The following is a 14,861-nucleotide window of genomic DNA, read 5'->3' as shown; positions in this document are numbered from 1 at the left end:
TTTTATACACAAATTTCTCTACCAAGATTTGTGACTGTAAAATTAACTGAAACCATTTATATGCAACATTAAACCTTTTTATTCCCGCTTTGTACTAACTTCTGGCATACTGATCAGTAAATAACTTTATGTATATTGGATTTTATATTGGTGTTTTATTTAAACGAACTATCCCTGCAATAAGGTCTTTGATGTGATTAACAGAATTAAATCTTCAGGAGAAAAATAAATTTATCCGCTAATAATAGCATATTTTTATGTATATTAGCAGTAACAAGATTTACATTTTCTTTATTTTTTAAAGGCATTTTGTATTACTGTTTAATTAACATTGAAACATATTTTTAAAAAGCATTTTGTATTAAAATGTAATTGAAATAACATTAAGAACACTATTATTTGGTACAAATTAAAATCGGCCAAATAGGAAATTCTTGCTTTTATTATACAAATTCGCGTCCCGGACCTCTATTTTGAAATACAGTCTACAGTAGCGCCATTTTGGTACAGAGCAGCAGCTCTATACACAAACTGAGTTGGCAGGTAGCAACCAGAGCTCTTGCTACAGATGTTTTGTTGACAACTGTCATTCATTCATGAATTAAAGTCCTACTCGTTCTGACATTAGGCTATAGTTGAGCTGTGGTGGAAATGAGTTCAGCTACAACCCCACCGGATTCGGACCCGGCCCAGCGTCGACGGGTTCACAACAATATGCTGAAGCTCTACTACGGCCTGAATGAGGAAGGAAAAGCCGCAGAACAAGCCGAGTCTCTGGGTCCGTGTGATATCAACGGACCGCATTTCGATCCAGAGATTTATTTAAATAAGGTATTGTGATGAATAATGATAAATAGTGAGTGCTTATTGTTTGTTATGTAGAGGTGTGTACACATCCGTCAGCAATGTGGCGTGGAAGTATGCTGTCAGTAGTTTATATGCCAAATATACATTATTCTCCAATACATGCTCTGTATTTTATAATAGAAGGTTAAAATGTATTGTGGTTTGACTTTTAAATGTCTTGTTTGTCTCAGTTGAGGCAGGAGTGTTCTCTGGCTGAGCTGATGGATCATGAAAGCTGTATGGTGAAGCAGATTAGATCTCTGGACAGTGACATGCAAACCCTGGTTTATGAAAACTACAATAAGTTCATCTCAGCCACAGGTTAGCAGATGGATGAAATGATAAATATCGGAATGTAATGTTGTTCAGATTTACCGTTTATGTCACCATGAAATCAAAATTTACATTTCTTGTTTTTATGGAATATTGCAGTGCGCCTTATAAATTATTTATCTTTGCAAATCATTATTATTATTTTGTAATTCATGTGCCCTCTTAATCTTCTGAAATTACGTGTTTAGTGGCGCGAGGGCGGGACAATCTCCTGTCACAAAAAGTCTCGCCCCATATATTTTCTTGTTCGAGAAGCCGTTTGAGTGAGCCCATAATATAAACGCAGTGTGCTAAATTGCACTTTAAGCGTTTTCTTTATAAGGGTTTTCTGAACGCATCTGTTCACCTGTATACAGTCTGTAAGGTGTATTTAACAATCCAATCAGTTCCTGATTGACAAAATCAAGTCCTGCCCTACATCTTTTCTTGCTCGAGAAGCCATTTCACTTTGATGTACATAGGGAAAAAAGACCATTTAATTTCTGTTATTATGCTGACTTTAATGACATTTCTCCAGCATGGCTGGTCTTCAAGTTTCTTTGATGGTTTTGTTTGGACATTAATCACACTATTGTGTCATTCATAACCCTTCTCTGATGATGTTAAAAGTGTATTTGTCTTTCCACAGACACAATCAGAAAAATGAAGAATGACTTCAAGAAGATGGAAGATGAAATGGACTGCTTGTCAGCCAACATGGCCGCTATCACAGAGTTTAGTGCCCGCATTAGTGGGACGCTGCAGGGCCAGCATGCACAGATAACTAAACTATCAGGTATGAAATGAATACCGGTAATAAATGTATGATCTATGACTGGTTCATTTTACAGCCTTGTATTGCTAGTATAACAACCATTATGTCTTCAAACCACATTAAATACTCTCAGATACAATTGATCTAAAGGCTTTAAAAGAATTCTGCTCAAGTCATGAATCTTTCACCTTCTGTATAGGTGTTCACACTCTCCTCCGTAAGCTGCAGTTTCTGTTTGAGCTGCCAGCAAGGCTTAATAAGTGTCTGGAGTTGCAGGCCTTTGCCCAGGCAGTGAGTGCCCACCGGAGGGCACGGTGTGTACTGCAGCAGTATAGTCATATGCCCTCTTTCAGGGGCATCCAAGACGACTGCCATGTCATTATGGAGCAGCTCGCTCAACAGCTGCGCCAGAAATTCAGGTCTGTGCTCTCTCGGATGTCACTGGATATTTGTATTAGTTTTGGAAAAAATTTAGATGCTATATTCAGTATAATTTAGCAAGAAGCATACAAAATTTGGTCCCAAATCAAAGTTGAGATGCTTCAACCATACATTATACAAGATGAAATGGGGGAAGCAGTGTTGCTATTGGTAAATAAAACTATTACAAATCATTTTCAGTAATTGAAATAAAGCTGAAATAAAATATAAATATTAGATGAATAAATGTAACTTTATTAAGTATTTATATGCATTAATCACACATTAATATTAATTATTATACAAAAAAATACTGTAACAGATATATTGCTCATTGTAAGTTAACGTCTGTTAATTAGTTAAAACTAATGTTAACAAATGAGACCTTATTGTAAAGTGTTACCAGCATATTCATAATTTTCATTATGATAATATTAATATTAGTATAATGAAAATTAGAAATAAAGCTTAAAAATACAATTAAAAAATGTAAATAGAAATATATATTTAAAAAAAACTAATTAAATAAAAACAAAGCCATATGTAGAGCACTTTGAGTACCCAGAAAAGCGCTATATAAATGTAACAAATTGTTGTTGTTGTTGTTGTTGTTGTTATTATTATTATTATTATATAAAAAATGAAAATATAAAATGAAAAGCTATTTCTAAATATTAATAGTATATACTGTAACTAATACTTTTATAACACTGGGATGAAGTGGGTTTTTTTTTTCTTACAGTACATGCCTCCCCTCAAATCTAATGTCATGTTCTTTATTAATGTAAAGGTAATATTTGCTTGCAGGGATGGAGGTTCGAGTGCTAAAGATCTCTCTGAATGCGTTGAGCTGCTTCTGCAGTTGGATGAGCCAGCGGAGGAGCTCTGTGACAAATTCCTCAGCCACGCCCAGTCTCGGTTGGAGGCGGATCTCCAGGGACTGGAGGCGGAGCTTAAAGACTCTGCGGTTACTGATACTGGTGGAGGCTCGGCCCAAAAAACAAGTCCTGGATCAAATCCCATATCTCCTAGTTCCTCTGCGTTCAATCCATTCCTCTCCCCTACGGCCGGAACAGACATTCTAGAGTTCATAGATCGCGGGTGTAATGAGTTTGTCAGCAGTCTCTGTTTGGTTATTGCCTCCTATCAAGAATTGTTCATCAACCGTCCCCAAGAAGGTGAATTAGCTTCGAAGAACATCCCAGAGATGGCTAATGGCAAGCTACATGTGTTTGTCGACAATTTAGCTGCTAGGTATTTCTCTCTAGTGGAGCGGAGGATACAGGAAGAGAAGGGAGTGGGAGATAACTCTCTGTTAGTGAGAGCTCTGGATCGCTTTCATCGCAGATTACAGGCCATATCCAAACTACTTCCGGGGTCAGCAGTGCCCAGCCAAGGAACTGAGATAGTGGTGCGAGCAGCAGGAGAGAGAATCAAACAGTACCTGTCTGCCTTACAGACCTTCTACCATGACAGCCTTACTGATGTAAGACAGGCATTGGCTGCCCCTCGTCTATCAGTGGGTGGGGCCAGTGCATCGGGAGGTGGGGCTCTCGTAGGAGGGACTGCAAGCAAGGATGCCCCGCCCAGTCTGCCAGAACTGCTGATGTCCTTATCAAACTTTATTCTGAATCAGTTAAAGTCTGTATTAGCATCAGTGCATCTCTTCACAGCAAAGGACATCACATTCTCCAACAAGCCTTATTTCAAGGTAAAGAATGAACTGTATATATGTAACTTAAAAACTTGTATATAAAATACTTACATTTTAGTATCGGACCTTTCACACACTTGTCACACTTGTGATCCTCTGCGGTCAAAACAGACTGAAGACAGTAAGCTTAATTTTTTTTATGAAATCAATGTACTATACAGTGTTTAATTTAAAGGTATGTAACATTCAATAAATGGAAGGTAGATTTGTGCCATCTGGTAGGAGAAATAAAGAAAATGATACGCAATACAATGGTATTACTACTACCACTAAATGACTGTATAGAACTATTATAGATGTTTTCAAAGAGCACAATGGTGTTCAAGTGTGACTTTTTTTAAAAGATCATTTCGGCTTTTCTACTCATGCCTAAAATTGTTCATGTTCATATAACAAGTGTCAAAAAAAGTCATCAAGTTTTATACTATTCCAATCCAAACTCAAAACATAAATTTTACGGTCTAAAATAGCTGAAGACCACCAGAGGGTTAAAGGGTTAGTTCACCCAAAAATTAAATTCTGTCATCATTTACTCACCCTCATGTCGTTCTATCCAAACCTGTAAGACTTTCATTCATCTTCGGAAGACAAATTAGGATATTTTTAATAAAATCTGAGAGATTTACGTTCCTCTGTTGACAGTTACGCAACTACCACTTTGACGCTTCAAAAAGTACATAAAGAGATCGTAAAACTAATCCATATGAATTGAGCAGTTTAGTCCAAATTTTCTGATGAGACACGCTTTATATGATGAACAGATTTAATTTAGGCTTTTATTCACATATAAACATTCATCAACTCACACATCAATTGTGGTAAACGGAAGCTTAAGTATGTTCGCTTGATGTGTGAGATCAAATGAGGTTTATTGTTCTGTTGCACTGCACTTCACTGCACTTCAGCAAGAACCAATGAGGTTTGTTCAAGCGCGTCAAGCAGGTACTATTGAGCTTCTGCTTATGTTTGCTAATCAATGTTTACATGTGAATAAAAGCCCAAATTCAATATGTTCGTCACACAAATTGATCGTGTCTCTTCAGAAAATTTGGACTAAACCGCTCTATTTATATGGATTAGTTTTACGATCTCTTTATGAACTTTTTGAAGCGTCAACATGGTAGTTGCATAGCTGTCCATGGTAAATAATCACATTTTTGGGTGAAGTCACCCTTTTTAAAAGTATTACTGTCGTTTGTCTAACACCTGTCTTGTATGTTTCTCTCAGGGTGAGTTTTGCAGTCAGGGTGTGCGTGAGGGTCTGGTGGTGAGCTTTATTAAGTTTATCTGCCAGTCGTCTCGGCAGTACTGTGAGAGTGCAGGTGACAGAGGAGGATCCACCCCTCCTGCCCTCCTTCTGTTGCTCTCTCGTCTCTGTCTGGACTACGAGACCTCCACCATCTCCTACATTCTCACACTCACAGATGAACAGTTTCTTGTACAGGTATTCCATATCCATTATATTCTGATAAAAACAAACTCTAAATACACTACTCATGCTGACTTTCCTCTCTAAACAGCACCACACTCCAGTCACTCCTGTTACAGCACTTTGTGCAGAGGCCAGAGAAGCAGCTCAGAAATTACTGAACCACTATGTTAAGGTAATTAATAGAAAATATTTAGCTGTCCTGAGTCATTTATTTTGGTCTAGGATTGTTGCTGGACAACATTTGTTGAGCTGGTTTTGTTTTATACAGGTTCAGGGGTTAATCATTAGTCAAATGCTGAGGAAGAGCGTGGAAACAAGAGACTGGGTGAACACCATTGAACCTAGAAATGTTCGAGCTGTAATGAAGAGGGTGGTGGAAGATACTACCTCTATTGATGTACAGGTGATGCATCGAACATTTGTTCCAAATGTCATATACAAAAAAAATCTTAATCATTTTCATAAGCCAATTGTAATGTTTCTCCTTCCTGCATTTGTCTAGGTGGGACTGCTTTATGAAGAAGGAGTGAGGAAAGCGCACAGCAGTGACTCCAGCAAACGCACATTCTCTGTGTACAGCAGCTCAAGACAGCAGATCCGCTACGCACCAAGCTACACACCCAGGTGCACAATCACTGCACTCATTTTACTAAGTTATGACGTGCATTTGAAAATGCAACCTGCGTCAACCATCTTCCCAAATTTGTAATAAAAAGCTTTTATAAATCTTTAGTCAAACAAATAGAAGCTTTAGGGCAGGGCTGTCCTGCACAGTTCATCTCCAACCCTTATCAAACACACCTGCCTTTAATTTCAAGTGATCCTGAAGACCTTAATTGGTTGCTTCAGGTGTGTTTGATTAGGGTTGGAGATAAACTGTGCAGGACAGTCGATCGGCAGGAGCAGGGTTGGGCACCCCTGCTTTAGGGCCTCCCTGCATTTTTTTCCGGTAAAATATAAGCTATGTTTTAACATTTAAAAAAATAAATGAAGACAGCCATGAATATTAATATTGAACATTTATTTAATATTATAAATGCATGTTTCTTATTTTACGGTATTATTGCAATAATACTTACATTATTATTGCATTAAATTATTGGAGTATTATTGGAATGATTATTTAAGTACAGTTTGAATAATATTTATATTATATAATCTTATATTTTGAATATTATTATTGTATGGTATTAAATGGGATGGGGGGATGGGGTCAGGTCTTCCCCTTCTTTTTTGTCTTTAGATGATCACATGCCTGAGTTCTGTAAAGGTATAATGGAATATATAGTCACACATTGATACAGGATATTGTTTATGTTTTGTTTTGTTTTTTGTTCCAGTGCTCCAATGGACACAAACTTGCTCAGTAACATTCACAAACTATTTTCTGAGAGGATCGATATATTTAGCCCAGTGGAGTTCAACAAGGTAGAAAACAAAACACTATTAGCTAACTATTGTTACTGTAATTTATCTAACTGACCAATGCAGATTTTTGTATTTGAGTGTTTTCAGTCTGTAATATCAGTTTTCTTTCCTAGGTCTCAGTGCTAACTGGCATCATTAAGATAAGTCTGAAGACATTCCTTGAATGTGTCCGTCTCCGTACGTTTGGCAGATACGGACTGCAGCAAATCCAGGTGGACTGCCACTACTTACAGATGTACCTGTGGCGATTTGTGTCTGATGAGAACTTGGTGCACTTCCTGTTGGATGAGATTGTGGGTAGTGCCGCCCATCGTTGCTTAGACCCGTCTCCAATGGAGCAAAGTGTCATTGAGGTCATCTGTGAGAGGGGGTAGAGTGGGTGCTTTTCCTTAAATCTGCAGTCTAGTTTGCACATAGGTGAAACTGAACTCAATTAGTGGACAATATTAATACTTATATTTGAAGTTTTTCTTGTATCTGGTCGCTTGAACACTGAATATAAAGTCTGTGACCTCCAATTGAACCCTATTACAGCTGGATTGAGAGTGCCCTTTTTTGGGGGCGAACATTGGGTGCTAAAAGGTCAATTATGAAGATCTGAACTCAACAGTAAAAGTAAATAAAGCCATTTATTTAACTAAAATCACTATATATTAAGGGTAAGGTGATTTGTTTATAAAACAAATCAGTATGTTTGAAATTTTTGTTTTATTGTTGATTACTGTATTCATCAACTTTGAAGGCTGTTCAATGTGCATAACTGGATAGTATGTATTTAATAAACGTAATGCACAAAAAGAACTTTGCGTCTAAACGTGTCTTGGGAGGAGAAACTGCTGTTATTTAATGCACTGTAATAATATGAAGCCAGAGCAAACGCTCTCCCCATTGGTCAGGAAAGTAGTAGGGGCGGGTTTTTCCGCTTTACTCTAATTCGGATTGGTCCCCTGGTTGTCTCTCCCCACTCTTCTGATAGCAGCGGTACGCGCTGATTGGTCAGAGACAGTACATGCAAACAGCGTGTTCTGGGCGGAACTACGCAGGCGTCACCTTCTCAGTCATTAACTGTGATGATGATGAGCGGCTACCATACAATATAACAGTAAGTTGGTGGAAAACCGAGGTAAGAGAAAAACACGCTATGTTTATTTTATGTATATATTCATGTTTTGTTTGGTTGATTCGCTGAAGTCTGAGAATAATCATGATATTACGAATGCCTGCGTCTTTTACACATATTATATTAACAAACGCAATGTAATTTAAATAATGCCCTATTCTTGTATAATGAATGTGTTGTCAGCCATGCTAAGTGGTCTCCTCTTCTCTCATTTTTGTCCCAAACAGGCAAAAATGAAGCCGAACAAGCACAAAGCATTACATTCAGCTGAAAGGGAATTTGGGGGTACTCTTGGTGAGCCATTATTTGTTTTATATGTTTGTGTATGTGTAATAATAATGGATCTACTGTGTGATTACATATGGCTTCTGTGCAATATTTAAGATTAGTTGTTCTCCTCGCCTGTCCAGGTGCCACCTGCATCCCTGTGTTTCTGCCTCTGACTGTTCTGTACCTCCTGAGTGTGTGTCGGTCTCCAGAAGCCAGTGTCCTGCAGTGGCCCCCTCCTTTAACCCCCGCAGCACATTTATGGGACCCTTTGGCTGCGGTTCTGGTTGTAGGTTGGATCACCCTGCAGAGTTTTCTCTACCTGCTGCCCATTGGAAAGGTGAGATACTGTATCATTCATTTCTTTGAAAGTCATTAGATAATTTTCTGAAGAAAGAATGTCAGAATTTACACTAATTTATTTGTTCACAGGTTTCTGAAGGATTGGTCCTCAGAGATGGATCCAGATTGAAATATCCCATAAATGGTAAAATAGGCTGGCTGTATGTCTGAAATAATGCTAATACTGGCTGATTTACATTTGATTAAAAAGGATAGCCTTTGACCCCCTTGTCCTTGTTTTTTTTTTTTTTTTTTTACCACCTATGATATACAATGTAAAGTTCAAATTCCATTCGTCAGTAATCTCCGATTTCCCCCTATATCTGGACTGTGCTTCAAAATAAAATACATTTTATTTTAATATAATATGCTTCATTATTCTAGTGCTGATTTGGTGAAGAAGAAACCATATTTTTATGGAAACCATGAAACCAAACAACTGTCTGACCCCAAACTTTTGAAATGTAGTGTATATGTATGTGTGTGGATATGAATGTGACCTGTAAGTTTTTTCTTAGGTTTCCATGCCTTGAGCATTACTGCTGCCCTGTTGATCGTATGTGTTTTGCTGGGAATGCCACTCGGGTATCTGTTTGAGCTCATTTTGCCTCTGGCTGTCTGTGCCATTGGGCTGTCCTACCTGCTGTCTATGTACCTGTATATCCGCTCTTTCTGGGCACCTCAACTTGCTTTATCACTTGGAGGAAACACAGGTGAGATAATCAGTTCTGATACTTATTTTTTATATTATCTATAAGTAATGTTTCACTATGCATGTAGTCACTTGACCTCTTTGATGCAGAATCCTTTCAGATATTCCAGATGCTGCTGTTTGTCAGTTCAGTTTCTTTGTCATTTGTAGGAAATCCTCTGTATGACTTCTTCATGGGTCGAGAGCTCAACCCTCGCATTGGAGACTTTGACTTGAAATATTTCTGTGAACTAAGACCTGGATTAATAGGCTGGGTAAGAGTTTTAATCTTTTTGAAAATAGTCTCTATTCTCATCAAGGCTTGATTTATTTTACCAAAAATGCAGCACATAGTAACATGGTGAAATATTATTATGAAAATACAGTAAAATTTGTGAAATATTATTACAATTTAAGAGAACTAATTTAATATATTTTAAGATGTAATTTTTGTCTCTGATGGCAAAGCTGAATTTTCAGCACCATTACTCCAGTCTTCAGTGTCACATGATCTTTCAGAAATCCTTCTAATATGCTGATTTGGTGCCCAAGAAACATTTCTTATTATTATCAATGTTGAACACCATTGTGTTGCTTGCTTAATATTTTTGTGGAAACTCTAATACATTTTTGATCAGGATTCTTTGATGAATAGAAAGTTCAAAAGAACAGCATTTATTTGAAATATAAATATTTTATAACAATCGTCTTTACCGTCACTTTTGATCAATTGAATGCATCCTTGCTGAATGAAAGTATACATGCAGGTTCAGGTTATGCAACTTTAAAATTAACACCAAAGTATTTTTACCTATGTCTCTTTTTATTTTTTCAGGTGGTAATAAACCTGGGGATGTTAATGAAAGAAGTAGAGTTGAGGGACTCTCCATCTCTTGCCATGCTGCTTGTCAACGGCTTCCAGCTCCTCTATGTAACAGATGCACTGTGGAATGAAGTATGACAAAACTAGTCTAGTCTGAAAACTTATGAAATGCATTTATAATGGTGGAAGGAACTGTTTGGAATATGTAGACTAAGTCCCACATACATAACATTATACTTTTCCTTTTATCTGCAGGAGGCTGTGCTTACTACTATGGACATTGTGCATGATGGATTTGGGTTCATGTTGGCGTTTGGCGATCTGGCCTGGGTTCCCTTCACATATGGCCTTCAGGCCATGTTTCTGGTTGTACACCCACAGTCACTCAGTACTCTTGGAGCAACAGGGATTATTCTTCTAAATGGTAATCTACAGCCTGTTTTGCAGCAATCTGAGCGTTTAACAGTTTCTAACTTTCCTCTTTTCAATCGTTCACAGGAATGGGTTATTTCATTTTCCGGAAGTCCAACTCTCAGAAAAACCAGTTCAGAAGAGACCCCACACATAAAAGTGTAGAACGTCAGTAATCGCATTACTACAAACTTTGAGTTTGTATCAAGTGAACACATTATCAGTATCTAACACATGAAACAGGATGCATTTTTTACTGGAGAGACAAATAGGGCCTCCAGATGAATATAAAATTTTTTTCTCTTCCACCCTTTTTCACTTGTAGACCTGGAAACTATTGCCACGGCAACAGGAAAGCGGCTACTGGTGTCAGGGTGGTGGGGGTTTGTCAGGCATCCAAACTACCTGGGGGACCTTCTCATGGCTCTGGCCTGGTCCCTCCCTTGCGGTAAGTGATAAGCAAATTATTAATAACTGGTGTCCTTCGTTTCAGTTACATGCTGATCATTTCAGTTACAAATTGTCATCATTTACTCACCATCATGTCATTCTAAACCAATAAAACTTTGATACCTGAGAGGTTTCTGTCCCTCGATTGAAAGTCCAGGTAACCAAAACTTAGAATCAAACAGGTCATAAAAAGATATATTTGAATTGAGCGGTTTATATTCAAGTCTTGCGATAAATGAGATTTATTTTGGCTTTTATTTGACATTTAAACCATCTAAACAATGATCTTCACACATACACAGAGCACAACACAATTTTTACCAAAATATCTTAATTTGTGTTTCGAAGATTAACCAGTCTTATGGGTTTGAAAGAAATGACATGTGAGTGAGTATGATGATAATTTTCTTTTTTGTTTCTTTTGGTGAACTATCACTTTAAATACAAATGTATTAGCTGTTTGCCAGTGTATTTTAAACTATCCATGTTTTGCCATCAAAATAAATAAAAGGAAATGTAAGACAAATCATACTTCCAATATAATAATTTGTTTATTCCACTTTTTTCCCTAGGAATGTCACATATTCTGCCTTACTTCTATGTCATATATTTCACCAGTCTGCTCATCCACCGAGAGGCCAGAGATGAGAAGCAATGCAGAGCCAAGTACGGACTGGCCTGGGACACCTACTGCAGACGTGTGCCCTACAGAATAATCCCGTTCATTTATTAATGCGGACTGATGTGTTCTGAATGACCAAAAGATTGCTGCGTGCAACTATTTAGGTGCAAAAGTGTATGTCATCATCGGTGCCGAGAACCAGATATCCATTGAGCCAAGATAATATATATACATTGTTTTGTTTTTTTGCATCATAACATGTTCATTCAAATGTTTGTTTTTTTTAAATATGAAAAATATGTTGTATTATATTATTAAAAAGCATTTCAATATCATCAGTGCTTTTTGAATCTTCAAGTGTGGACTAGCATAAATGACATTTAAGGATACTCAACAACCACAATTTTTTAATTCTTTAAATTGCATTACACACAAATGGTTTTTAAAAGACAATTGCCTTATTATTACTAATATATAGTAATAATCACAATCTCACTCAATTTCTTCTATCAACGCACCTTTACCTCTACTTTTTTCCCGTCCCTTTTCCAAGCGTTTCTTCTCTCCCTCTAATGTCATCCTCTCCTCCTCCCTTCTCTCATAGTCCGTCCACACGCATCCTGCCAGACTCCTCAAAGCTCTGGGATTCTCTTTCACCCAAGACTGAAAAAACTGGCACTTCTTTCCAGCTTGAAAAAACAGCCGCCTTGTCCGCTCGTCTTCCTTCGGAACAGAAGCCTTTGCCTCGCTCAAAGCTGTGCGCAGCTGGGACAGAGCGGACAGTGCATATCCCTCAGTGTCCTCTCTGCTCTCTCCAGTCAGAATATGAGCCACCGCTTCCACAGCTCGAAGGGAAGCTAAAGGGTCCTCGGAATCAAAGTATCCTCCTGCAGATACTGCCCTTATCCCGGCGTCAAGTGCCTCTGGGACAGAGTTGAAGACCCGTCCGCCGCCCAGACCCTCAGAGATGGCAAGCACCGCCTGACAAAACTCTAGCAGAATCTCTGAGAAGTCTCCATTGTAGAGACACAGGGAGAAGGTGTAACTGTAAAGAGCATTGATCAGGTTGAACCGCACTAGAGGAGATGGCTTTGACGATAGCGTGTGAAGAGGGGGAATTTTGGCACTTATTGGAGGGATTGAGCGTCTTAGTGTTTTGTCTGATTGTACTTTACTGTGACTGACTTGTTTGTTTTTTTCCTCTTTTTTCTCATTCACATCGTGCCTTTCTTCCTGATTCTCAGACTGAAGTTCCTCTATAAGTGCTTTAGTGTTCTTTTCATGCCGTTCCCACCAGGGGCTCCACAGGACAACTAGCCCACCGATGCCACCTTCTTTCACTAGACTCTCAAATTTCTCCTTTTCCTGGGCTGACAACAACGACCAGAGTTCTTCCTCTGAAAGAAAGTCGATATCGAGCCCGGTTAACTTTTCAGCTAAATCAGCTTCCTCTTCATCACTCCTGTGTTCAATATCTCCGAGTTTCGCCAGTATTTCTTGCACCTCGTGAGTTTTTTCATCCCCGCCAGATTGAATCTCTGCCAACCTAGAAAGCAGCTCCAAAGCATGTGCGTCTTGTTCAGTCACACTATTTTCATCTTCTCCCAAGTTCCTTAATAAATTCTCCATCCCTCTCTCACTCTCTGCACTCTGTCTGAGCCGTGACAGAATTTCATGCATTTTCCTTTTCCCCTCTTCATCTGTGGCACCTTGTGATTTGAGCTCCTGAAGCACAGACTCTCTGTAAAACTCCTCTGAGCATGAGGAGTGATTCTGACTCCTGTAACAAGCCAGTCCGCAATACAGGACGTTACACCTTGGGCAAGTGTAACAGGACGGTTTGGATAAGCAAAGCCCACATGGCTTGACTAATGATGCATTTCCATCAGTAGTTCCGTCCTTTGTGCCATAAGCAGGTGTCAGGAGAGGTTCAGAAGTCCCTCTTTTGGGAAGTGCAATCCCATCTTTGGTGGTAATCGAGTCAGAGTCTGTTTCTGGCCAGTCGCTAAAGTGTTCTTCCTCCTTTGGTGCAATATCAGTGAGTAATGAACGAACACACGCAGGGATTTTACGTCTAACAACGGGATCCATGAGAAGCTAATTTCCTGAGTTAGAATGCATTTGTATGATAGTTATGATCTGCAATTAAAACGTAAAATCATCTTTAAATTCAATTACACATCAACAGCACTACTAATAAAGTTTTTTTTTGGTATTTATCTTACCTGACAAAAATCTGTGTATGCGCACTTTGTTTTCTCACACACACAAATAAACTTAAAAAGTAGAGGATCTTTTCGTCAGCGCGTGTTTATAATATGCGTTCATACTGACGCGTCACGTTAGAACTACGTTGATCGTCGCAACATGATGACGCATACGTCCTTTTGCTCTAAACGACAAGGCTGCGCAATATTTGCGCAGATTGACAGACAGCCAGATAGATTTTTGTCGTTTTTCTCTTTTATATTGTTTTATTGCTGTATTCATACTTGTATGTTTAATATTTGAACGAAAGTATGAATAACCAACATAAATCCGAAATATGTTACAGAAGAGAGCAATAAGGATTGTAAATCAGGTTTACTATGTGAACCAACAAATATATTTAATCAATTACATGCTTTAAAATGTGTTGATTTAGTTGTTTTTTTTCACTGCACAGGGGATGTATAAAGTGTGTAATAATTTACTTTCTAATTGTATTCAGAGGTTTGAAATGAGAGAAAGTCAGTAAACTAAGGGGAATCTAAGCATTTAAAAAGAGTAAAAAAAAATAAGAACTAATGTAAAAAATGTATATCTGTCAAAGGGGTTAACCCATAAAATAATTGTGACAGGAATTAAGAATGTGTAGTTCACTTTGTAAATATTATTATTATTATTATTTAAATAAGGTGGTAAACAAATAACTCGAAATGAATAATTTGTGTATGTGGAATTTTCAAATTATTTTATTAATGTTTGAAATATGTACCTTTTTAGTTAAGTATCCACATTTTGCGAAATGTCTTATGTAACTGTTTTTGTTTATTTTGTATAAATCAACTCCAGTGAGAAAAGTGACACTTACTAATTGTGTTAAAAGGGTAGGCATAATAAGCATAGGCCTAAGGCTATACACCTTTTTTCCATGTATATTTTGTAAATTATCATGAAGATAGTCTATGAGGACCAAAATAAATTGAATTGTTATTGTACATAATGC

At 37.9% G+C, this 14,861-nt stretch overlaps 3 protein-coding genes across 4 annotated transcripts; 2 read left to right on the top strand and 1 right to left on the bottom strand.

Annotated features, from left to right (window-relative positions):
• The first annotated feature begins 518 nt into the window (after positions 1 to 518).
• On the top strand, positions 519 to 7,520 carry vps51 (VPS51 subunit of GARP complex). Its single transcript, XM_056247655.1, has 11 exons — positions 519 to 831; positions 1,038 to 1,167; positions 1,808 to 1,954; positions 2,133 to 2,352; positions 3,161 to 4,064; positions 5,296 to 5,511; positions 5,588 to 5,671; positions 5,768 to 5,902; positions 6,002 to 6,123; positions 6,840 to 6,927; positions 7,041 to 7,520. Exons 1-11 carry the CDS (start codon positions 652 to 654, stop codon positions 7,299 to 7,301), a joined length of 2,487 nt encoding a protein of 828 aa, XP_056103630.1. The 5' UTR covers positions 519 to 651; the 3' UTR covers positions 7,302 to 7,520.
• A 401-nt stretch (positions 7,521 to 7,921) lies between these two features.
• Positions 7,922 to 11,770, top strand: tm7sf2 (transmembrane 7 superfamily member 2). Its single transcript, XM_056247656.1, has 11 exons — positions 7,922 to 8,050; positions 8,275 to 8,341; positions 8,458 to 8,654; positions 8,747 to 8,801; positions 9,175 to 9,369; positions 9,519 to 9,622; positions 10,183 to 10,302; positions 10,426 to 10,594; positions 10,669 to 10,749; positions 10,907 to 11,029; positions 11,604 to 11,770. The coding sequence occupies exons 1-11, from the start codon at positions 7,937 to 7,939 to the stop codon at positions 11,762 to 11,764; spliced, it is 1,386 nt and encodes a 461-aa protein (XP_056103631.1). The 5' UTR covers positions 7,922 to 7,936; the 3' UTR covers positions 11,765 to 11,770.
• Positions 11,771 to 12,038: 268 nt separating this feature from the next.
• On the bottom strand, positions 12,039 to 14,231 carry znhit2 (zinc finger, HIT-type containing 2). 2 transcript variants are annotated; one of them, XM_056247654.1, is made up of 2 exons: positions 13,879 to 14,231; positions 12,039 to 13,758 (listed from the first exon to the last, which is right to left on the bottom strand). In XM_056247654.1, exon 2 carries the CDS (start codon positions 13,742 to 13,744, stop codon positions 12,146 to 12,148), a length of 1,599 nt encoding a protein of 532 aa, XP_056103629.1. In that variant the 5' UTR covers positions 13,745 to 13,758; positions 13,879 to 14,231; the 3' UTR covers positions 12,039 to 12,145. The 2 variants fall into 2 exon arrangements, with proteins under 2 accessions (XP_056103629.1, XP_056103628.1); XM_056247653.1 differs by having other exon boundaries at positions 12,039 to 13,792; positions 13,879 to 14,229.
• Between the last annotated feature and the right edge of the window lie 630 nt (positions 14,232 to 14,861).

The sequence above is a fragment of the Rhinichthys klamathensis genome, unplaced genomic scaffold (genome assembly GCF_029890125.1).
Source record: "Rhinichthys klamathensis goyatoka isolate OS25496 unplaced genomic scaffold, OSU_Roscu_1.1 h1tg000050l_1, whole genome shotgun sequence".
NCBI lineage: Eukaryota > Metazoa > Chordata > Actinopteri > Cypriniformes > Leuciscidae > Rhinichthys > Rhinichthys klamathensis.
The sequence above is the reverse complement of the archived record's forward strand: the minus strand, read 5'-3'. Positions and strand labels throughout refer to the sequence as shown.

Excerpts from the sequence above, each read along its gene's own strand:
- vps51 (XM_056247655.1), top strand. The coding sequence starts at position 652 with ATGAGTTCAGCTACAACCCCACCGGATTCGGACCCGGCCCAGCGTCGA. Across the intron at positions 5,672-5,767 it reads TACTGAACCACTATGTTAAG|GTTCAGGGGTTAATCATTAG; the intron begins GTAATTAATAGA and ends TGTTTTATACAG. Across the intron at positions 5,903-6,001 it reads CTACCTCTATTGATGTACAG|GTGGGACTGCTTTATGAAGA; the intron begins GTGATGCATCGA and ends GCATTTGTCTAG.
- tm7sf2 (XM_056247656.1), top strand. The coding sequence starts at position 7,937 with ATGCAAACAGCGTGTTCTGGGCGGAACTACGCAGGCGTCACCTTCTCA. Across the intron at positions 8,655-8,746 it reads ACCTGCTGCCCATTGGAAAG|GTTTCTGAAGGATTGGTCCT; the intron begins GTGAGATACTGT and ends ATTTGTTCACAG. Across the intron at positions 10,303-10,425 it reads CAGATGCACTGTGGAATGAA|GAGGCTGTGCTTACTACTAT; the intron begins GTATGACAAAAC and ends TTTTATCTGCAG.
- znhit2 (XM_056247654.1), bottom strand. The coding sequence starts at position 13,744 with ATGGATCCCGTTGTTAGACGTAAAATCCCTGCGTGTGTTCGTTCATTA.